The 23499-nt window shown below is 41.7% G+C and overlaps 1 protein-coding gene across 10 annotated transcripts in view; it reads right to left on the bottom strand.

The window, feature by feature from the left end:
• Positions 1-15277, bottom strand: part of UNC79 (unc-79 homolog, NALCN channel complex subunit) — a 107898-nt gene extending 92621 nt beyond the window's left edge. For 5 of the 10 annotated variants that reach the window (XM_054276459.1, XM_054276464.1, XM_054276465.1 and 2 more), the window contains exons 1-4: positions 13159-14390; positions 9805-9925; positions 3990-4294; positions 453-623 (exon numbers count right to left, since the gene is read on the bottom strand). In XM_054276459.1, coding sequence (XP_054132434.1) covers positions 453-623; positions 3990-4294; positions 9805-9925; positions 13159-13198 — 637 coding nt within the window. In that variant the 5' untranslated portion in view covers positions 13199-14390. Of the gene's footprint in view, positions 1-452; positions 624-3989; positions 4295-9804; positions 10048-13158; positions 14391-15197 lie in introns of those variants that run through there. The other 5 variants (XM_054276462.1, XM_054276469.1, XM_054276463.1 and 2 more) reach the window with 3 other exon arrangements.
• Positions 15278-23499: the final 8222 nt, after the last annotated feature.

The raw sequence follows: 23499 nt of genomic DNA, 5'->3' as shown, positions 1-23499 counted from the left end.
CTTAGAAAGTGACAAGAAGACAGAGAAGGAGAAAACCAGAAATTCACCACAGCATCATCACATTGAGAAAAATCATACTCATACATCCAGATATAGTCCAGATGCAAAAATTATGCATGCTGCTATTGCATCTATTATTTCAGGAGCAGTTTGCCCATTGATTCTGTATTCACAACTCCCACTGCTGGCACTGAAAAGTTCTATGAGTCTGAAAACAGTGATTTCTTAAACAAACATCACACTTTAAAGGAAGGAAGAATTCACACCAAAACACAGTGCAATCAATAAACAAAAATAATAGAGCTATTTCACTTTGAAAACAGTCACATTATTTTATATTTGTAAGGAGGTTGATGTTCCATTACAATTCTACGACAGACCAAATTTTGACTTGTACAGTCTGATACTGTTATGTGCCAAGACAGAACAATACTAGAATGAGTTCTACTTACATATAGCCATAGGCAGAAAAGATGTGCTGAGATACTCTATAATATCCTTGTGCAGAAATGGAGGAAAGGTGGCTAATGTTGAAATCATTGTATAGGGTAAAGTACTCAAAATATCATCACTGAGAAAGGGAAGTAAGCATGTAGTAGTGTAAAAAATTGATTGGCCAAGATCTGTTGAATAAAATGAAAGAAATATAGAATCATTATAATGAAAATGTAATTATGACTATGTACTTTCTATGTACAAAACTAAAATAATTAATAATATTTTAACTCCAGCTTTCCTCTCAAAGTAATTTGGAAAGATAATCACTGTAGACAAGTGAGTTCACCCTCTATTTTTAAGTCCCTCCTAAACAGAGGGAAACAGCTGTTGAACACTGCTCCAAAGAGTCTGAAGGGAATATGAAAGCTACAGCCTATAAAATACTCAGTTAAAATCAGTGAGATATTAATAATATGGTGATTAATGTACAATGGCTTGAATTCAAGCAGAGATGTTAGTAGAATCAGAATTTGAAAAGCACATGTATTGAAGGCCAGATTTTGCAAAAATCATTCTAGTCTTTATCAGTCATAATAAAATAAGAACTTTATCTTAATTACCCTCAAGAATTCTGCAAAATACCTCACATATATTGACTACAGGAAGTGTCATTGCATTTTTCAAACCACATGCGATTAAACTACAGATCTTGATTTCCAGGGAAACCACTGAGGCTAAAAGTGGCCAGAGCTTAAAAGGACAGGAATATTTATCAAGATTTTCTGTACTTATTCTAATTAAACATATTGTAACTCTTTGGAAAGGATACTTAATAACTGTGCAACATTTTAGATACAAAGGGAAGGCATAGTTTATTGTGTATCTGGGCATTGTGGAATAATCTTTATACTCTCTCCCAAATGAGAAAGTGAGCTGGTGCCCAAAACCCTCTGATAAAGGTTACAGCACTCAGTGAAGCCTGAGTATGAACATTTCTCCTGCATTTGTTAATTATTCCCCAGCCTTAAGTACATACAGAGGCCTTCAGTCTCAGCTGTACAACTGGTGTGATTTAAAACTGTCTCTGTAAAGCACAGAGAGATCTGTAGCTGTAAACATCCTGGGTCAAAGCAAAAATTAAAAGTGGCAGCCCACTTCAGTGGTTCTGGCCAGCCTTCTATGCAAGAGTCTAATGAGACCCTCAGTGCTACAGAGTGCTCCTCCTGCAATACATATCCACCCTCCTGCAATACAAATCCACCAGCTAAATCCACTCTTTTACTACCTGATCAGGCCAAAGCTCAGGATTGCCTTGCACAGCAGCTGTACTTACCCAAACAACACCGACTGTTCTGATAAAAAAATATATATTTTTTTTAATCAATTACTAAGCTGAGGAAGAAATAAACAACAAGTTGTACTGCAAAATTTGATTCTCCGCACACAAAACCATACAAAACAGCAAGACATCTCCCCTTGCCCCAGGCATGAGTCAACCAAATTACTCCTGGCACATATTTATCTAAAATGTTCTTAAAAACCTGCAAGACAGTTCACTCCTTCTCCTGTCAATTCATCCTCATGCTTAATCATCCTTATCATAAAAAAATCTTTTTCATTAAAAAAATTTCCATTGCTGTTATTTAAGTGTGTAACTTCCTGATCAACTCTAACCACAAATAGATTGGTTAAGTTTATTTCTCCTCACAGCAACCTTTACATATTTTCATATGATAATCACATCTCCCTTCCATTTTTCTCTAATCTAGATAAACCAAATTTTTTGTTTTCTCTCACTGTTCACATGAGAGAGACCTCAAATCATTCTTGTGTTTTTTTCCTGGACTCTTCACAAATACTACATGTTTTTCTTGAAGCTAGATAGACATATCTGAAAATTTTACTCCATCTGAGGCTTTACTAGGGCTGTTAGAATAATAAACATAATGCTTTGGGTGCCTCATACATTAAAAAAATGTTTACACATTGCTAGAATAATATTTATAGTTAGTGAGTTATGGTCTCTGATCTACTGTTAACACCCAGAGCTCTCTGCAGTACAGCTTCCAAACTGGTATTGCCTCTATTTCCTTTAACTTCCCTCTTAAGCAGAGTATTTTACATTTCTCCTGTGGAGACACTTCAAAACAGAATGCAACTTGCCACAATTACTTGAATCATATATCTCTCACACAAAGCACATGCTAGCAACCATTTTGATAACACTTGTAAATCCAAATTCTATCAGCTAAGTAAAAAAGTTAAACTATTTAGTAACACTAGACCCAGCAGAGCGTCCTGTAAGAGTTCCTACTGTTATACCCTTCCAGCTGCTAAGCCACTGGTAATAACTCCTAGAGTGTTTTCCTTACTCAAGTGGGGATCATGTCCCAGGATTGCCTTTTGGTGTAAAATGGCACAGCAACAAAAATGTGACTAGGGACAGGAAAACCACTCAAGGTGAGCCACCGTGTTGCCATAAAAAAAAAGTTTAAACTGCCCAATGTCATTTGTTCTTTACAGGTCTCCACTGATTGTTAATCATCACCATGTTATCTATTTAGGAAAAGATTTTTTGATAATTAACTCCACCATTTCTAAGAATTTAAGTTAAGTAAACAAGCCTGTATCTTGCTAAAGGCCCTGCTTTTGGGGCATCATACCATTTCCTAGTACAGCAGTCTTGGATTCAAACATACTACTGCCAGCTCAAAGGGAATTCAGCACTTAACAGAAACAATTTTCCTCCTGAAGAATTTCAGCAGCATTATCAGATAGAAAACCATCTTCCCATAGTGAACTATGTAAGTAATGCATCATGATACCACAGTGGAAATTAATATTGGCTAATACATAGGGAGAATACTGGGCTACCGAATCCCAGTAGGAAAGGCTAACAGGTTACCAAGTCAGACAGATGCAGAGCAGAACTTAAGGAAAACAATACAAATACAACACAGTCACAAAACCACTTGTAGCTAATTTAAAACATAAGACAATATTGTTTTTCTCTTAGTCAGACAGAAATGTTGCTATCTATTTTACACAGGAGTATTTTTAAGCCATCTCAAAGCACAATTACTGTAGTTTTTTCTTCAAATAGATATATACTATATTCTGTGTAGAGATGGACCTTCACCAGAACACTCAATCTGTGCATTTCTTATAGGCCAGATACACATTTGCAAGCTCTCTGTGCATTTTTAAGAGACCCACCCCAAAAAGACAGACTGAAGTTATCTCAGCAGATTCAAGTTAAAAATCTGGGTATTTTTACACCCATCTGTGTAATTTTTGTTACATACAGTTGTATTTTAGTTACATACCACCAGCACATCACTAAAAATCAGACAACCTCAGAATTCAAACCCAAATCCACATTATGCAAAAAAAAATCCTTTATTTGAGAAAGTCAAACAGAACACTTGGATATAAATGCATCCCAGGAGATTTGAAATCCAGATCCAGGTCAGTTTAGGCCCATCTCTTCCACTGGATATATGCACCACTCATGGATTCACAGCACTGGCATCATTCAAGGGCCTGCTTACCATGTTGCCCATGTTGTAGCAAGGGAACTAGATCCAGTAGTGTCACCAGTGTCACGTAAAGTCCTTGATAGTCCAAAGATGGGTAGTCTGATAACTGAGCATCACGACTTTGCTGGCCACGTTCAGATGGAGCATCTCGCAGGACGCTGTAAAGGAGGGAGCGAGTAACAGTAGGGTTGATGGAACTGACCTGTGGTCTTAGAGATGGGGTGAGTGGGAATGGCACAGGAAAAAGACACATGGTCATGGGCACTGTCAAATTGGAGGCATCTTGATTCTCCTTCTTCCCTGTGCGGGACAAAATGCTGTTGGGGGGACAAAGAAAAAAAAGAGACAACAAAGACACAAAGAACAGCACATTACATTGAAATGACACTATAAAACAAATAATAAAAGACCAGATACATCCCACATAAGATGCAATCGCTACCAAAACCAGCATGTCTACAAATCTAGCAACCATTTACTTCCATGCTTCAAGATAAGAGAATTAAAAATTGACATCTAGGAAAATTTCATTGCATCTCATGTGTTATCTGGTTCATAAGGAGCAAAAATATAAAAATGCATGTTTCAGTGCCCTACCCATGTTTCACAGTTAAGAAAAATTCTAAGAATCAAAAGTGTTTAGCTGTGTCAAAACAGGCTGGTATTTTGCTCTGAGATTCTGAGGATTTTCAGAGATTTATTTTTCCCCCCTATAATCATTTGAGCCAGCTGACTGAAAACATGCAAAATATAGGTGTGGCACTTGCAGAAACATGTTTTAGCAAAGAATAAACATGTGTGTTTGTTAAGATAGTCTTAAAAATCACATGTTTATTGCATTAAAATAATGTCTGTATGTATTTTATGATACTGTTTCATGACCACTCACTCAGTATCATTTGAGATAATGAAGTTTAAACAGGCACATGGATTTAGAAATAATATAATATTTCTAAAATGTTAACTAAACTACATTTGGAAAAGTCATAAAATAATATATAGTAGATGGTCTTTAGCATATGTTTGTGAGCTAATGATAATGGTTGTTTATGTGTGTTTTTAATTTTGCCCATGTTTAGGGAGGAAACAATTTGCTTTATGAATACAAACACTCCTTGGGTAAATAGTTACCTTCAAAAAATCTAAGGGCTAAGCAAGCAAGACCAATTACGTAACTGCAGATCAGACAGTATGTTACCATACACTCCTGCTGTTACTTACGTTATTATTCAACATAACTCACTATAAACTAAAGGAGAGATAATTTCAAAAAATAAAAATAATTTAGTGGGAATCAAAATAGAGGCTATACGTCAACCAGCTTGTTATGTAGTTTTAAAAATGTTGCAAACATGGTTGTAAACATGGTAATCTAATTTATTTAAAAAATAAACCCCACTATTTTAAATAGAAATAAATTCTCACTTAAGCAGTGTTATATTTTAGTTATCAAGCACTTATAGGGTTAGTTCATAATCTCCATATGTGCCTATAAAATATAATACACCTTTTAAATATATTAACCCACACACAATACTTTTTTTTTTCCTTTTTAAGCACCTTTTGCACCTCTCAGTCATTAAGATTTCCAAAAGCAGCTGCTGTTGGTTTAACTCTGTTCCCACAGTCAGTGTTAGACTCATAAAAGACAAGCCAATAGCACTAAGATTTCCACTGACTCATGTAGAGCAGAATTATATCAAGAGAGAGCACTGCTGGAAACCTCTCTTCTCTGTAACAGTATAGAAATCCCTACCATATAATCACCTCAGCAAACCTTACCCCCCAGTTAATTCAGCAATTTACACAAGTAAGCCAAACTCTTGCTAAGGTGCTTCTAAGAGAAGGTGTCATTCATTTGCCATATATAAAAAACACTTTTACAAATACAATTATTTGCCAAGTGGCTACTATCACACGGCTACTTGGCCACTATTACATCACCCTTGCAGTCAGAGATGACAGACACAGTCTGTCTTATAAAATTACTTCTTTTTTTTTTTCTTTTTTTTCTAATCGTGCCTCACATATTTGGCAGATGATTTTGGTTTCTGTTACCCAATGTCCAGTAAGAGAAACATGATCACTGTCATGCTTTTATCAGAACATCACCTAAGATCTAGTATGACTTTAAAAATGAATTAGCAGAGTGCTGATTCCTTCTAATTTGCTTGATGTTCATTTGCCATATTTTATAGCTTATGTTTAGAGATATGAAAGTACTGCACTATATTCCTTTGTTGTCTACCAACAGATAATACCAATTATCCATCTCTTTACTTGCCAAAACATCACTCCATGTGCACTTATTTCCAGAAAGGATATTAATCCTTTCTTTTTACACTGAGCTACAGGCCCATCTCTGGATTAGATGCCAAAGTGCACTTATTTTATCTTGATCAGGGCATCCTTTAGTTTAACAGCAATAACACTAGATCTCAATTCCAGATGGAACCACACCAAATTTATTAAAAAACAAATTTTAAAACCCCCAAGATTTTATGTCCAGGCTCTTGCCTGACCTGTATTTTTAAAAGGCAATAAACAGAGGAGCCAAAATTGAAAATCTAGGAGGTCCCTTAGGACCAAGATACAACAGCAATTTGCTTCTGGTTCAATTCAACCAAGTACTGAGAATTTGGAGTATCTGCAAATCATAACTCCATACTGAACTTACTCCATACTGAACTTGCTCTGCAATAAGGGGCAAAGCTACCGAGGCTGGTTTCAAGATGTGTATATCTTTGCTGCAATCTATCCCACAATTACTGCCTTCTTGGGCAGGTTTCCTAAAATGCCTACAAGTGAAATTACATCTCACCAAGGCAGCACAACAATGACCATTAATTAGCCACCATGGCATTTATAACTATGCCTCACACAAAGTATTTTACTTAGAAATACATATGGAGAATTTTCTTCAGGAAAATGTGAAAGAACAAGCTTTTCTGCAGGATGTTTATTAAGCCTTAGATCATTCCTCAAATGAGGGAGAAATCACTGAAAATGAGTAGGGCATGAAACAAATTCATGCTGTAATGTAAAGAAATGCTTTTCCCAAAGAGAAAACTAAAGAAGAATTAAATGAATCAATGTGCTATGCATTGTGTATGGTGATTTTATGTGATGTTTGTTATAGAAATAAGGAATTTTTTTTTCAGTCATTCCACATCTGTTCCCCCCACCCCTGAGCTTGTAATTTATGGAGGTTGCATACAGAGCAAAGGAGCAAATTAATCTCTTGTGCAATCCATCTTTAACCAGCAAAATGACTCCACGTATGAATGTGATTCAAAACAGTGGGCACATCCCACTGAAAAGAACACAGTCAGCGTGTTCATAACAGGGAAAGGTAAAAGTGTAATAAACAGTAAAATCTGCTTCTGTAAATCCCAATCATTATGTGGAATTTCTCTGACTATTCCTTCATTATTTCTATGACTATACATGTTCACCAAGAATTGTTTGTCCCTAACAGCACAAATTCATTGCACATGCTCTGTGTTAAGCCAGAAAGATTATTCTCCACCATGTACTTCTATTACTGATATTAAACCTTGTACAATGGAGTCTCAGTGTAGGAGGCAGAAAAGAGACTCAGCATGCAAAATATTCAAATAAATTTTTGAACACGCTCTTCAGAAAGGTTTTTAACCAGTCTGTTTAGTTTTAGGGTAAATCTTCCAGAGATCTGCACACAGTGGGTGGGAGTTTCCTTCTTTCCATCTGCCACACTAAATACAGGGTGTGTTGTTTTGCTTTTTTATCCATCTTCTTTCTTAGCATCAGCAAGTGTATAAACTTACACTGGTTCAACCATAGCACTGAGCCTTTGACCCACAGCTCAAACTCCCCAGTTACAGGGGTTTGGAATGTGAATTTGACCTTGCCTGAGCATCAGAACTCAGTCCACTTAAATTTAGATCCTGGCATTAATTTCTCATACCCTTTTAGTTCTGGGGCTAATCAGATCCCAGATTATGAAGGACAAAGCCATTTGTGTATCAGATATGAGTATCACTTCTGCCCCACGGGGTTCAGCATTGTCAACAAAAGGATTTTGGTTCAGTCCCATTTTGAATATGAAAGGAAACAAATGGACTTCCTAAATTGTGCAATTGCTGCCCTGATTTCTGATCTGCTCTCACAGCTGCTAAGTACAAAGCTTTTTCAGTAAGCCCAGGACATCACTGCTCCAGGAGTGTGAAGAACAACAGGACAGGTCAGCTGTACATTATACAAGATGACCACAGAGTTATAGAAAGATGCTTTCTTTAAGCAGAACATTCTAAATCTATCCTGACCCAGTGAACTTCTGACCAAAAAGAAACATATCTCATTATAGCACTCGGTAGTCACAGCTAAAAGAGAAAATGTTCAGAAACAAGTCCAACTTTCTAGCTTTAACAGCTTAAAGGCTCAAAGTATTTAAGCAAAGGCTGTCTCATCATAAATAATCTTACTTAAACGCAATTTAAGTGTGTGTTGTACAAATAGTCCATCATAACAGCCTGATGTGGGAACAGAGACACATTTCAGAAGTATCTTTTGTGACTCTTTGAACATTTTTTCCCACTGCTCAATACAATGAGACAAAAGTTAATTTATTAACCCCCAAACAAAAAGTCCTACTGGGTGCTGTAAGTTTCTTCAACAGTCTAAATGAGAAGGGAAACAAACAGTTTTGCTCTTGAAATTTCGAAAGTAAACAGGAGGTTTCAAGTTTGCTGTGAACAGACATTCTACTAAAAATTATTTCCGTCTATGTGTCTCTCCTTTTAAACAGGGTCAAGAAAATCTTTATGTATCCCAGGCTCTTTAAATGTTAGAATGAACTGTTCTCATTCTCTCATATTTAAATTTTTGCTTCTCAATTTGTATACATCATAGAAGTATATGTACAAATATATGGGTAAATTGTATTCTGTTAATGTTTCCTCCTCAAATAAGGCAATTAGCTTGATTTCCAAACTACCCTTTGAAAGCAGGGACAATCTTTCCAGGTATAAATCAGGAAGCTATGCATAGAAATGTAATTTGAACTGCATTTTTCTGGATGTGAAAACTAGTGCCAGCCAAAACCAGCAGATAAAAATCCCCTATTCATGGTCAACAGCCATTTTGAAAACAATCTGGAAATATGAATCCACTAGGCAGCACTGTGGAATGTACATTATTCCTAATAAAGTCTCTCATTTTTTTCCTTTTTTTTTTTGGAAGACAAGAATAGTATTTCCTACTCATAATGTATTCTCTCTTCATGTGGTATTTAGCACTATGTATTATTACTAAACATTAGACTACATCAAAAATGTTGGATCAGAACACTCCTGATGTGTTGTAACCACCCAAATCCAGATCTGTACACAAACTTTGTGTCTGCTCCTGCTGCTCCAAGGGACTGAACCAGAATCCAGAAGAGCTGAACCCAGTGAGAAGCCAGATCTGCTTGCTACTCCAGCTCCACTCTGGGATTCTGAGGCACCAGGACTGTCAAGGAGGCCATGATTATACACATCTAAAACTCTACAGGTCACTTTCTCCACAAGTTCAGCATGTTTGTGCGTTCAGCTAAGGCTTAGGACCAAGCAAATGCATAATCAACCAAGTTTATTCTAGAATCAGCCACTCAGTAAGGGGGCTTAACTGGGCAAATTGGGCAACAGCCACTGAAGAGATTCGTTCATACCATGTTTTTGTTAAATTATGCTCTGACTCTTTTTGGCTGACCATTGACCCATTAAATCTGGCAACCAATTGAAAGCCAATCAATATTCCCTACAACTCTTTAGCTCTTTTTTCTTCAAGAGCATTAGTCAAAACTTACCTCAATAACGTCTGAGAAAAGTATTTCAGAGTATTTGCAATGTCAGTTCCAGAGGGCACAGGGTAAATGTTGTGGAGAACCCGGTTGTGGTATTCTTGAAGGTAACGGATTTTGGAAGCAACTACATAAAAGACAAAAAGACAAACAAAAACTTTCATTGAGACTTTCTGCAGACTTTGACAGATTTGTGTCTGTTTCTTCCATTTTCTTTTTTTTTAAATTTAAGTATTAAACTCAAAAACCAGAAAAATCTCTCTGTTCCTTCTGTTCTGACTGAATAAATTGTAAAAGACTGCCAGGGAGAACACATGGAAGTGAATTTCTGCATCTGTATTAGACAAACTTAGTGCTAGCAAATTAAAAAATATATATTGCCACTCTGCACTTCTTCCATGTCTCCAAGCATCTCAAGAGTCATTTATAATGAATGAGTCACTGGATCACAGGAGGTTCATGTGAGACAGATAAGTATTTCTACAGCCAAAGCAGAGATATAAGCTAAGACAGAAAGACCTTATGTGATTCACTGTGGGCCATACATTTACTTTGTGCAATGAACTAAAGATATGAAAAGAGTGAAGTTTCTGCTGTTTATTTGTCTTGGGAAGTGTGATCAAGCAGATAACGTGATTTCAAAGAGCAGTAGCAGGCGTACATCTCCACTGAAACAAATTTTTGTTGTATTACAAGTAACAGTAATAGGAATCCTTGTTCAGGTTTGGGAAAAAAAAATTTATTACCCCTCCTAGTTGCACTGCCTTACATTGCCTATACAGCACAAGCAGTTTCATGTAGAGACACCTACAGACACACAACTCTTCCTGCTCCACTCAGATGAACCAACTCTGCTCAGAGAGAGCATTGGCTGCATGGGGCTGCCCAGCTGTGCTGCACTGCACACACAGCCTCAGAAAGCACAGCTGCCTGGGAACCCTGCAGCGTGCTCAAACTGCACCAAGACTGTAACAGGCACTTAAAAGGGGAGATGCTTCTGAATTCTTTCAGCCCTTAAGCATATGGATTATAACAGCGTTTCACTAAACCAAGAGATACACCTTGCTCCCCTACAGGGCTCCTCCAGTGTGGAAGATAAATCATGCTTCCTAAACAAGCAATCAGTCAATACTTGGTTTTATTCTCATGGTCAAATGGCATTTATTAAGGAATGAATACCATTAAATCCTGCACTGAACAGAAAGGTACTAACTACCTGGGAGACATTGCTATGCCCCTCACTGCTGAGATAGCTGAACAGTTCATGAATTTCTGATTCTTTCTCTGTGCCACTGGCAAGGTGAATGAGAATGGGTGACATTGTATCCATATTGCAGAAAAGACTGATGAACAGACACCAAAAGCAAAGTGTCTGCAAATACTGATGGAGGCTCAGCTTGAGGTACTGAGAGCCCTTTTGCCAGTACAGGCAACAGTACCCACTGGACTTTCACATCCAGAAAATAATAGATTCCTTGAACGGTCAGCCACACAACAAATGAGGTTTGACAATTTCAAGTCAATTATCCATAAAATAAGGAACACTCAAATAATCATCAAATGAAGAAAACTGTTTTCTTGAATGCATGACAAGAAATCCAATCTTGCAGCATCCAACCAAGGTCATTCTTTAACCCATTTCCTGCTGTAAGGAGGGCATTGCCCAGTTCCTGCAGCAAGTGAAGCTTCTACAGACAAAAGTCTCCCTCATGGTATTACCTGGCTTCATCACAATGAGAAAGCCCATCATGTGACTGAAGGGCTGGGGTCTGTGTGAAACCAGCAAGCAAAAATGCAACCACAGACACTGTCACAATGCATATGCAAAACAACACACTAAAAATGCATAAGCATCTTTAATTATATTTCCTCATCTTTAAATCTTTTACTTCACAATTAATGAATAACTAAAAGCAATCATGACTTTTTCCCCTCTCCCTCAATCAACTGAAAACAGAATTTTGCCACACAGACTCAGATTGCCACCACATAGGCCTGTGGCACACGACCTGTGCTCTGCAGGAGTTTATCCTGAGTGAGAGCAGCCATAACTGCTTCCTGCACAGCCCCCAAACCACTGGGCTGGGAACATCTGGGCAGGATGTGTTCACTCCATATTACAGAGGTTGACTTGGGCAGTGCAAGGCTGTTTTCCCCTTCTCATCTCACACCTCATCCTTTCTGCCCACTAATCTCAGTTTTAGTCCCAGATTTGCAGGCCATCTCATCAGATTATTTAAAAGGTAGACATTTATTTTAAGTGTCATAAAACTAATCTAGTTTAGTTTCTACATTAAGAAAGCAATGACTTCATAAACATATTTTGTGATGTTGCTTTCTCTGGTGGGAGGAGTAAAAAAGTATGAAACCAAGTATGTTTGTAAAGGACACAGACTGAGCAAGGCAGTACCCAGCTAAGAACAATGCACAGCAAGGTGCACAGATTACTGTGGCTGCCATGGTTTGCTGTCAGATATCTGTAAATTAAATGGACTAACAAAAATGCCAAAGATTATTACAGAATTCAGATCTAGATGTATTTCAGAGACCTGTGTGCCTCCTTACAGTTACTAACTTTCAATAAAGGGCATAATGTATCTATAATCACTTAGAAGAGCTTCTTTTTAATAAAGGTGGAAATCCATTCATTTTTATTGATTGGCATTGTTGTGCAATTGTATCAGGCCAAATACCAAAAGAGAAAACTTATTTATAAAGCCTAAATATAAACATTAGCTTTAGGCTAAAAGTTTCAGCCTCACTTCCCAGTTCTGTTTCCCAAAACTCTGTTCATTTCAGCACAGCCTCCCAGAACACAAGGAAACTTCTAAAGGAAAGCTCCAGAGCAAAAACTTTGCCAGCCTTCAAGTTACAGCAAGTGTGTGAATGACCCAACTTTCTGAGTTTCTGAGTACCCAGAGACACACTTCAAAAAGTGGTGTCACCCTGTGGAAGCACTTGGGCACTCTCATAGGGCCACCACAAAAAACAAATAGATTTCTCTCCAGCATCTACACAGACTTCACTAAACTCCTCAGCCCCAGTGTCAGCACTGGCTGAACTGAGAGTGAAACATTAGGAGTCCTCAAAGATGGCCTTGCTTGCTCCACTGTCCTGGAGGGGAACACAGCAGGCATCAGGCATTCCCAGGGCATTATTTACCACAACTAAACACCAATTACTGCTTTTTCAGGTGATAAAGAATTAATTTTCTTTGACTACAACAGAACACCTTAGGCATGCTGCAAAGAGTCAAATGATCAAACTCACTGTTGATATATCTGGTATGCAATACAAGATGTGTGTGGTCACAAAAAAGAGCAGCTTCTCCAGCCAACCTCCAGACTGACACCATTTTACCTGTTGTTCTTAGAACCTGCTCAAGAGCTGTGGGATTCATGTTTAGATCAGCACATCTTCTGTTCCAACCAGTGATTCCTCAGTTGCAGTGTTTCACTGATGCTCTTGGTAAACTGAGATTCATTATGACTTGGAACTTGAGTCCTTCCCAAGACATTCTGGTTCTTGCCTGTCACTCACTGAGGGCAGAAGCAACAACAGCGACAGCTGGGGTTTGAAAGTTTGACTGGTGGTGATGTATGCACACCAACACATCCTTGTCAGAGTCCATTACTCAAAAATTGCTGGTGAGAGAATCTTGAAGTTATGTAGAGACATTTGGTAATGCCATAAGAACTAGTCAGGGAAGCAGCCTTGGTAAAAAAATCCATTCAGCAGGTTAGAATGCACAGGATATGTCCTTTAACCAAATACTCTTCCTGGAGTGTCATGAAAAGAAACATTAGAAGGCAGAAAGATCTGAAATCTGGACCCTAAGTAAATCTTGAAATAGAGAGCAACAGGGACATGGCAGGCCTGGATGCAGTGTCTTGAAAAGTACAAAGGGATGAAAAGAAAAAACAGTCAAGGATAAAATATGTAAGAGGAGCTCAAAGAGAGCAGACCAAAAGCCTTAGGAACAGAGGAAGAGAGAACACAGGACAGAAAAGGAAGAAAATGCCAGAACCAGCACTAGGACAAAAAGTAGCACAAATTCTTCCACATGGCAGTGTGAAGGGAGTGTAATTAATGTATAAGTATCACAGGAAAGAAGAAACAATTACAAAACTCAGGTGCAAGATGGGGAAGGCAGCAACAACAGAAGGGTACTGATCCAAACATTGCACAGTTCAGGGCTTCTGCACAATCAGAATATTCTGTCTCTAATTATGAGGCTAGAACTGCATCTTTACAGCAATAAATTAACATCTGCATAATATTTTTAAAGCAAGCTCATTCATCACTATAAATAAGCAGTAAACCCTAACAGAAAAAATTACAGGTATTCTTTTTGTTAGATGGGCTCAGCATAGGCATATATAAACACAAGGATCCTTTTCAGTGACCTGGAGGAAGAAGAGAGCAAGTCTCAGCATGCAAAGTGTCAAATCACATCACGTCATTGTGACAAACCTCAATCCAACCTCCTGGTCACAGACTGCCTGGTCATAACCATGACACTATATCAGGCAAGAAAGTAGCTGTGACATGGGTGACAAGCTCAAGTACCCCAATATTTTCTACTCAGCATTCCATCAGGGCTCTTGCCTGACACACCAGGTGGGGTGGGGAGCACAGTGGGGAGCACTTCCACAGCCCAGATGCAGGTACCAACCACCATGTCATCCACTCCTGCTCTGATGAGCTCTAGCCAACATGGTGGTTACAGCAGCCGTGACCAGGCAGAGGCGGGCTGGCCGCGGGCAGGGGATGCCAGCACCTGGGGATCCTGCTGGGAGCGGGCACTGCAGGCGGCCTGTAGGCGACACACAAACCCCCAGCGTGCATTCACCCGGTGAAAGGTGAGCGGCCCGGGCAAGAAGGGCAGCACGACTCTTCTGGCTCCATCTCACTGCAAGGCCACCTGCAGGGTGGCGAGGCGTGCGTCACCTCTGCTCCCGCAGGTGGCCGCATACTTCGGGACACGGCGCCGGCACACGGGGCAGGCTGCACCGCTCCCGCCGTGGGGCGGGGGGCGAAGCCGGCGGCCTCAATACCGACTGTGCTCCCCGCTCCCTCATCTCCCCGTCCGCTCCCGGGCGCTGCCTTTGCCGCCCCGAGCTGGCCGCCCGAACAGCGGGGAGCTCCGGGGGCTGCGGCCACCAGCACCGGCGGCGGCTCCGACAGAAAGCGCCAGAACGCCAGCAGCCCCCTCCCCCTGCACCGCCCGCCGGCGGCCGCCGCACACCGTGGCACACGGAGCCCGGGCAGCGCTGCCCCGCCGGCGAGCAGCGGGCGGGAGGCGGCGGCGGGGCAGCGCCATCGGCGGGAGGGCGCCCCGGCCCCGCTGCCCTCCCCTCGGACAGACCCCGGCCCGGCGCCCGCCCGGCCCCACTCACACTGCTCCGCCTTGGTGGACATGCTGCCGGCCCGCTCTGCCCCTGGGCGCCGCGGAGCGCCGGCCCCCGGCCGCGATGGAGCTGCCGGTGCCCGTGCCGGTGCCGCCGCCGGTGCCGCAGGGCTGCGGGCCGGGGAGCGGCGGGCGGGCGGGACCGGGCGGGAGCGCGCTTAAAGGGGCAGCGCGCCTGGCGGCCGCGGCAAACAGCATCCTCAGGGGGACGGCGTGGGAGACGGGACGGGGAACAGGAGACTTGATGGGATGCCATGGGAGAGGGAGACCGGCTGGCGCCGGGGCTGTCCCGGGGCACCTGTCCTAGCGGGGCTGTGGCCCCGCCGAGCTTGTCACTCGCCGAGTTGGGAGCTGCCGAGCCGGAAGCTTATCCACACCTTGATAAGCGTCGGCGATGCCCTTGGGGCCGCCAGAGTGGCCGGGGCTGTGGAGGGGATGCCCGTGCCCCCGGGGCTGCGGTGGGGCTAGAGGCGCCCTCGGGGCCGCCAGGGTGGCCGGGGCTGCCAAGGGCAAGGCGGTGCCCCCGGGGCTGCGGAGGGGATGGCGGTGCCCTCAGGGCTGCGGAGGAGCTGATGATGCCCCCGGGGCTGCGGAGGGGCCGGCGGTGCCCCCGGGGCTGCGGAGGGGATGCCCGTGCCCCCGGGGCTGCGGAGGGGATGGCGGTGCCCTCAGGGCTGCCGAGGGACTGGCGGTGCCCCCGGGGCTGCGGAGGGGCCGGCGGTGCCCTCGCCAGGGCGGCTCCGCGGGAGCTGCGCTGAGCCAGGACAGCGGTGGTGGCACTGCCGGGAGCAGCACTGTGGATCCGTGACATGGAACAGCACCTGTTCTCCCCTCGGCCCCCGGGCTCCAGCCGTACCCAGGCGGGCGGGCGGGCTCTGGGTCCGGTGCCTCTGGGCCAGCTCTCCCCGCCTGATCCCACCGTGCACCGGCACCTCGGCACCGCCAAGCCCTTCCCGAGGAGACAGGGGCTGCGCTCAGCCCCGACTGTGCCCCCTCCATCACCCGGTCCCTGCCATGGTGACTGCCCCAGGACGAAGGTGGGATGAAAAGACCTTTGTCCAGTTGTGGTGGGAGTACAGTAATAACAATAAAACTCATTTGCTTCAGGAGAAATTATTTCACTGCTGTGTGTCCTGTCAGCTTCCCCAGCGTCCTGACTTGACCTTACCAGGTGTCAGAAATTAACGGTGAGCTATGAGTTTCTTCTCTGAAACTTTCCATATCAGTTTTTCAGATCCTCCCACCACGGAAAAAGCTATGTGGAAGCAGCAGTATTTCATCAGCCAGGCCATGGGAGTCTTGAGAATTGTGCTGTGGAGGTGGAGAAAAATAGATATGTTTTGTTATTCATTGTACAAGGCAGTGCCTCCAAATTACTGCTGCCCTGATTTGGGACAATGCACATTCAGTGCTATGAACCACAATGAAGGGGCAGATGCTGTTCACTGGCATTTAACTGGTTCACTTTTTTCCTGAAAGAAATTTTCTAAAAATACTGCATGGGCAATATTCTTCAACACCATTTAATTAGGTACAAAACAGAGCTCTTACTGGAGGCCATAATTCTTTCCACACTCCCTGCTGCTTGTGAGCCCCAAAGAGAAGTCAACTTATACCACTGTTTTCTCTTTTACATTCAAATATTTGAGAGTAAATATTTAAGTTTTTTCTTTTATTAGAAGCTTTATTCAGTGAAGAGAGTTATTTAGTGAAGTTATTTAGTGAAGAAAAGTTATTTAGAGTCATTTAGCCCAGAGGTCACGTGGTGCTGCAAACCTGCTTCCCCCAACTCTATGTCTCATGACATGGAGCATAAGTGATGAATATACAGACAAATGGCTTTCAGACTTCATTGAAATAAGATATTGAAGACAGGTTTCATCTTTGAATTTCTGTCTGTTGATGCAACAAATCAATCTGAACTGCTTTATTGCTCATTACAATAGAGAACTCTCTGCACTGAGGAGAACTGAGCTTCCATAAGTATCTTTAAATTATACCAAGTGTTCATGTACCAGAGTGGTGAGCTTATTAAAAACGCTCAGGTTGATAAAGCAGGAGTATACTGGGAAAATATTAATTCCATTTCTCATGTAAAATTTCTTCTTTGGTTTAAGTGTCTGAAAATTGCAGCTATGCCTTCATTTACTGAACAAGGTCCTACATAGTACAGCTTGTAGTTCAGGTACATGGTAAACAATTTATTGCTTATGAGTCCTTCTGCATTGTCTAAACAATGTCTAAGCCCTAAATAAATCCTATACAAGTAGTCTGTTGTTCAGTCAAACAATTTAATACTTGCCTAGCTTGTTAATTCAAGTATAGAGACTCACACATTATATTGTGAACAAATGTCATTAAGGAGCAACTATAGAAACATAGTACTCTGGGAATTAATTTCTCAAGTCTCTGGGCTGAACCAAAGTCATGGTTTCTCAGCAAGATCCTCATGAATATGCCAAACAAAAAGAGTACAGTGCTCCACTGGAAACCATTTTAAGCAGCTAAGGTTTATGTCTATATGGTTTTTGCCTCTGCACACTCTCAGTTAAGAGAACACATAAAAGCTGCAGGCATCTTAAAGCCCACAAATCATTAATGAAAGAATATATTTTTAACGTTAAAATAATGGGGAGTGGAAAATTCACATACCAGCTGATGAAAACTGTAAGAATAAATGCTATTTTTGGCTTCATGAACAGAAATTTCAGAGAATCATGGAATCTTTGAGGTTGGAAAGATTGTCTGGAGAGCTTGTCTACCAACTTCCCTGCTCAAAGCAAGGTCAGCTAGAGCTAATTGCTCAGGGCCATGTCCAGCCAGGTTTCAAATATCTGATCCTACAACTTCTCTAAGCAACTTGTTCAAAGGTTTGACCATCCACACAGGAGGAAGCTTTTTTTTCTGTTTAAGTGGAAATTCTTGTATTTCAGTTTGTGCCAATTGCCTGGGTCCTGTCACTGAGCTCCACTGAGAAAAGTGTGGTTCCATCTTCTTAGTGCCTCTCCTAAGGTGTCTGTACACACTGACAAGACCCCCTCCCCACACCAAACCTTCTGACTTTGATGCTAAGCAGTCCCAGTTCTCTCAGCACCCTTTTATATGACAGGTGCTCCAGTCTCCTCATCACTTAGCCCTTCCCTCAACTTACTCCAGTATTTTCATGTCTTTCTTGTATTGGTGAGTCCAGAACCAGACCCAGAACTCCAGTCAGGTCCAAGCAGTGCCAAGTAGAGCAGTACAAACACCTCCCTTGACCTGCTGGCTGTGCTTTTCCCGCTGCAGCCCAGGATCCTGTAGGCCTTCTTGCCAGGCTCATTGCTGGCTCCCAGTCAGCTTGGTGTCTGCCAGGTCCCCATGTCACTGTTTGCAGAGCTGCTTTTCAGCTGCTCAGCCCCATTCTGTACATGCTTGATGTGCATGACCTGGATTTTCACCTGTTGAACTTCATGAGGCTCCTGTTGGCCCACATCTCCAAGCTCTCAAGGCTCACTTGAATGGCAGCACAGCCTTCAGCTGCTGGTGTGCCAAGTGCTGCTTCTCCCAGTTTTGCATCATCTGCAGAGAGTGTCCCATCACCTGGCTTACAGGCAGAGACACGAACCAGCACTGGCCCAGGGCTGTTCCCTGCAGAGCAGCACTGGTTTCCAGCTGGTTTTTGCCCCTGAGCAAAACCCTCTGAGCCTGGCAGTTTGTTTGGCCACTTTTCAATTCACATCATTGTCAACTTGCCTAGTCCGTATTTCATTACTTTTTCTTTGCTGATGTAATGGGGAAGCATTGACGAAAGTCTTGCTAAAGATAAACGTTCTCTGCTTTCTCCTCCTACACTGAGTTAGTAATTTTGTTGCAGAAGGCTATCAAGTCGGTCAGGCATGGTTTTCCCTTTGCAAATGCACACTGACTACTCCAAATAAACTTCCTGTCCTTAATGTGTTTGGAACTGCTTTACAGGATTATTTGCTCCATCATTTTCCCGTGGATCAAGGTGAAGATAAATGACCTATAATTTCCCAAATACTCCTGCTTGTCCTTCTTGAAAATAGAAGTGACACTTGCTTTCTTCTGTTTCTCAGTTTCTTTGACCTTTTTAAAAGATACTAAAATTCAGTCTTACAGTGTCATTGACCAACTCCCTCAGCACTTGTGAGTGCATCCTATCATGCCCCATGGACTTGTGTATATCTGGTTGTTTTGAAATGTGGCTTTTGCAGGATAAGGTAGATAAGGTGTGGAAGGGATTTGGAACATATTTTTTCTGTGAATTGTGCTGGCTTTTAAATAAGTTTTGCCTGCCTAAGAGTGTGTATTGTAGTTACAACATAATTCAGGAATAAATCAATTCTCTGTAAGGAGAAAAGAAGTAATCAAGAGCAGAAGTCACTATTTATGTGACTGTTGTCACTTTGAATTACATTTTCAAGTATTCAGCTCCAAAAAGACACAAAATCTAATGTTGTTCCCTTTTTTTAAAATCTCCATGCGTTAACAAATCTACTTTTAGAAAGGTAATCCTTTCTGAAAAATACAAATCCTAAGCCTTCCTACCTTGAATCACATACAGGAAATTTATTAAACTGTTCATAAATTGAAATGAATTGATGCATGTATAAAAATAAATCATTGTATCAGTTTACACAGATATATAGTTGCACATCTGTATGCAGACATGTTCACTGTTACCAACACGTAAAACATTCTCATGGTGTTTTCCTTAAAGGCTCAGCTTCCTGAGTCATGTAATTACATGGGTCTCTATTTGCATTTTAAATAAAAACTAGTCCTTGCCTGACATAGTCAAAGACTCCAATGCAACATAAACAATGTTTGAAACAAATGAGGATTTCAATGCCAGAATGAGAGGCAAGGACCTAAGTTTTATCAAAACACAAAACAAAAACAGCTAACCTCCAATTCCATTTCTTTTAAGCCAATACCTCAATTTTTTTAAACTTTTGGCAGGAGATTATCAATAACTGCATTGTGATGGGAATATTAAAAACTGCATTAGAGGTGGGGACAGGTTTGAAACATCTCAAATTTTTCCTTTAATCTCTACAAGCCTATCTGAATTGAAGGCTGTGGCATGGAGGGAGGCAAGGGTAATTGCAATAAGAAAAGCCAAACACAGAGTGAACTGAAGCAGGAGGAGGCAGGTTTCTCTGCCTCTCAGCATTTTTCAATCTACATGGTGCTTTCTGAATTCTTACAAGGCTAAACTAATGCCAATGAAAGGATCCTGGTATGGAACTGGAGCCCCTGAACAGCTCCTGCATAGGGACCAACCTCCTCCCTGTCAGATTCAAACAGCAGATGGAGTCCCTCAGGGTAATATGAGTGCATTTCACAGCAATAGTTATATCATATTAAATTAAATTTGTCTCTAAATCTTTGCTCTATGCAAGAATTAATCCTCATGAATGATTGTAAAATATATAATCGCTTGAGGAAAAAGCCTATCTGGGATTAAACCAAACAGTTAGGCTTAACTCAGGCTACAGCAGGTATCCTGGAGCAGTTCCTCAGGGCTCTGACACCTGGGTCAACCAGCTTGAGCCAAGAGACAGTGAGCAGGGAAAGCACCTCTTCTTGCTCACAGAAAGTCATGTCTGCACAAAAGTAACACAATATTACTGACAGCTTGTGTAGTCTTGTGCAGGGGAAATAACTTCTTCTGAGGTGAAGATATCCAATTTTAGCCTCTGTGCTGAGACTTAAAAATGCAAGGAAAACTTCCTTTAGTGGTACTATCACACAGCACTATGTACAGGAAAAAAATATCAACCCAAACTTCCTCTTGTGGGAGGGCAGGAAAGTAACTATTCTGAGAAGGAAGGTGTAGAGTGGGATAGACATTTGGATAGAGTAGAGAATTAGGATAGAATAGACAACAAGCTGGCAGAAGTGATCATGATGTGGCCAGAAGCTTGGCTGAAGCCACTGACCCATATCAGTTATGCCATCTGGCATGTGACAAATTCATTTCAGTCATCACTGACTGGGTCTGCTTCAAAGTGAGAGATGGAGCAGTAAAGGGCTCTGTGTCTCACTGCTAGCTAGTACTGTGTTTCCAACAGAATAGGCAGATTGTGATGTTGATATTTGTTCTTTCTTTCCCCAATTTAGAATAATTAAGACCTCAGGAAAACAAAATGTCTTTAAGAAATACAGTGGTTATTTGATTGTACTGACAAAACTGTAATTTTCCTCTTATTCTGATAACTACATCAGCTAAGTCTGTGGATGTTTGCTTTGTTATTACATTTGTCAGCATCTGTCACTGTAAAATCTCTGATAAATCCTCCCAGTTTCTCTTCTAGAGTAATGTCATTAGCCTTTAAGTGAACAAAATACTTAATTTGTTGCTATAGCAGTGGAGTTTGAGAAATACATGGTGACCTGCATAAAGAATTAGCACAAATTTGATAAGCATGCACTAAGACTGTTATAAAATCAGAGATTGGATATACTGCTCTAAGAGGCACAGTCTTTGTGACAACTAACACACCAAGTTTGTGGAAATTAGCACCACCCTGGCTGAATTATATCTCCCCTGCAAACAGCTGGGGTTTTTTCTTATCTTTAATATCAGATTTGTGCAGAATTGACTATACCACCTACCTACATGGGTGAAATAAAAGCACATTGTAGTGGCAGTAATGCCTTAGGAATCAGAATAGCAAATGTCAAAATATTGCCTTCTTAAACCTATCATAGCATCATGGCCCAAAGGCAAAGAAATGAACAGAGAAATCAAGAAAACCAGATATTTACTTTGTTTTAGTATTTCTACACTCAAGTAAAAACATTTGTAAGATGTCTCTGCTGGGCAAAACCAGTTACAGAGAGAAAAAGAAGGCGTGAGACTGTCCACAAGGAAGGGAAGAGAAAGCATGTGACACTCAACACTGCTGACATCCTTGATGTTTTACCACACCTGTACCAAATTTGTGACCCAGGTGAAGACCCTGGCTCAGTAACTACTAAAGCTGACTGACCTTGCTCCTGATTTGAAGGCTGCCTCCCTAGCAGCCAGTGGCCTGTCTGGTCCCTCCTCCAAACCGGTTTGCTGCACGTAGGGGTCTAGGAGTAACCTAGGATGAAACAAAAGCTGGACTATCAGAGACAGGAACCTTGGTGGAAACAGAGAGTGAACTAAACTGATAGAACTGGGACACTCCTGAAGCAGCCTGCAGGGAAGCTGCTGCACTTCACATGGGAATGTATTTTTCTCATCTGCAGATCCTTACAAATTGTCCTATCTATTGCAAATTCAGGCCTCCTCACAATTGCATAATACTCCCCAACTACTTTTTGCAGACCCAGAGTGTTTATGGACGATAAGCTGAACATTACTGGGTCTCTTAATTTAAGCTCATCCAGAGCATCCATCCTTAAGAAGAGACAACAGAGTGGCTGAAAGACACTTCCACTTACTCAGAACTATGAGTATTTTAGCTTAATTGTACACTGCAGCACATAACCATAACCACAAAGCATGCAAATGTTTCAAAGTTTAGTTCAATACAAGATCTTCTGCCTTACCTGGGATGGCTGCTACTTGTGTTCCTATGGAAGAACAGGTTTCAGCCACTTACCCTTAGGTACATATGTGTTACCTGTGCTGCTTATAGTCAGCTTAACACCAGTCTTGGCCCATCTGCAAGAAATGCAACCCATTGATGGAGGGATACCATGAGAAGCATGGCAGGGAACCATCCTTCAACTCTGTTTCCACCTCCTGCTACCCTGCTGCTTTATCTTGGACAAGCATTTCATGTTTGGTGCTCCCCATCTCTGGAATTACAGGAGGGAGTGTCTTGCCTTTCTTTGCAAAGGCCTCCACTGACGTCCCTACACAGACCTCAGCATCACTCAGGGAGCCCCGAGTGGTACCTCAGGCTGCAGGCAGGGTCACTGCTGTGAAATGACAAACCCACCAAGCATCTTCACCAAACACCTTGGGCAGCTGTAGGAAGCCTGAGGAAAAAAGCAGCTGTTGGAGCCAGAGCCCTGGGCACTACTGGCTGCATTTATCAGCCCAGCTCTAGCTGTGGCTGGTTTAGACTAATAAATAAACACCTTTGCAATTAGTGAAGAGCATAAGCTTATTCATACCAAACTAACAGCAATGAAGGTGCCTGCAATGACCTGGCTTCTCTCCTTTGCATCTTGCTTTTCTATACACCACATTCCCCAGAGCTTCCAGTCCCAGGATTAAAGATTCATTTGCAATCAGTAAAGAGAGCTACATGAACACTGAAGTATTTTTAAACGCCTGTAAAATGTAA

This window comes from Melozone crissalis, unplaced genomic scaffold (assembly GCF_028551555.1).
Source record: "Melozone crissalis strain CALT ecotype California unplaced genomic scaffold, PUWL_Pcris_2 ptg000018l_1, whole genome shotgun sequence".
NCBI lineage: Eukaryota > Metazoa > Chordata > Aves > Passeriformes > Passerellidae > Melozone > Melozone crissalis.
Note: the sequence above shows the minus strand (reverse complement) of the source record. Positions and strands in the feature narration are given on the sequence as shown.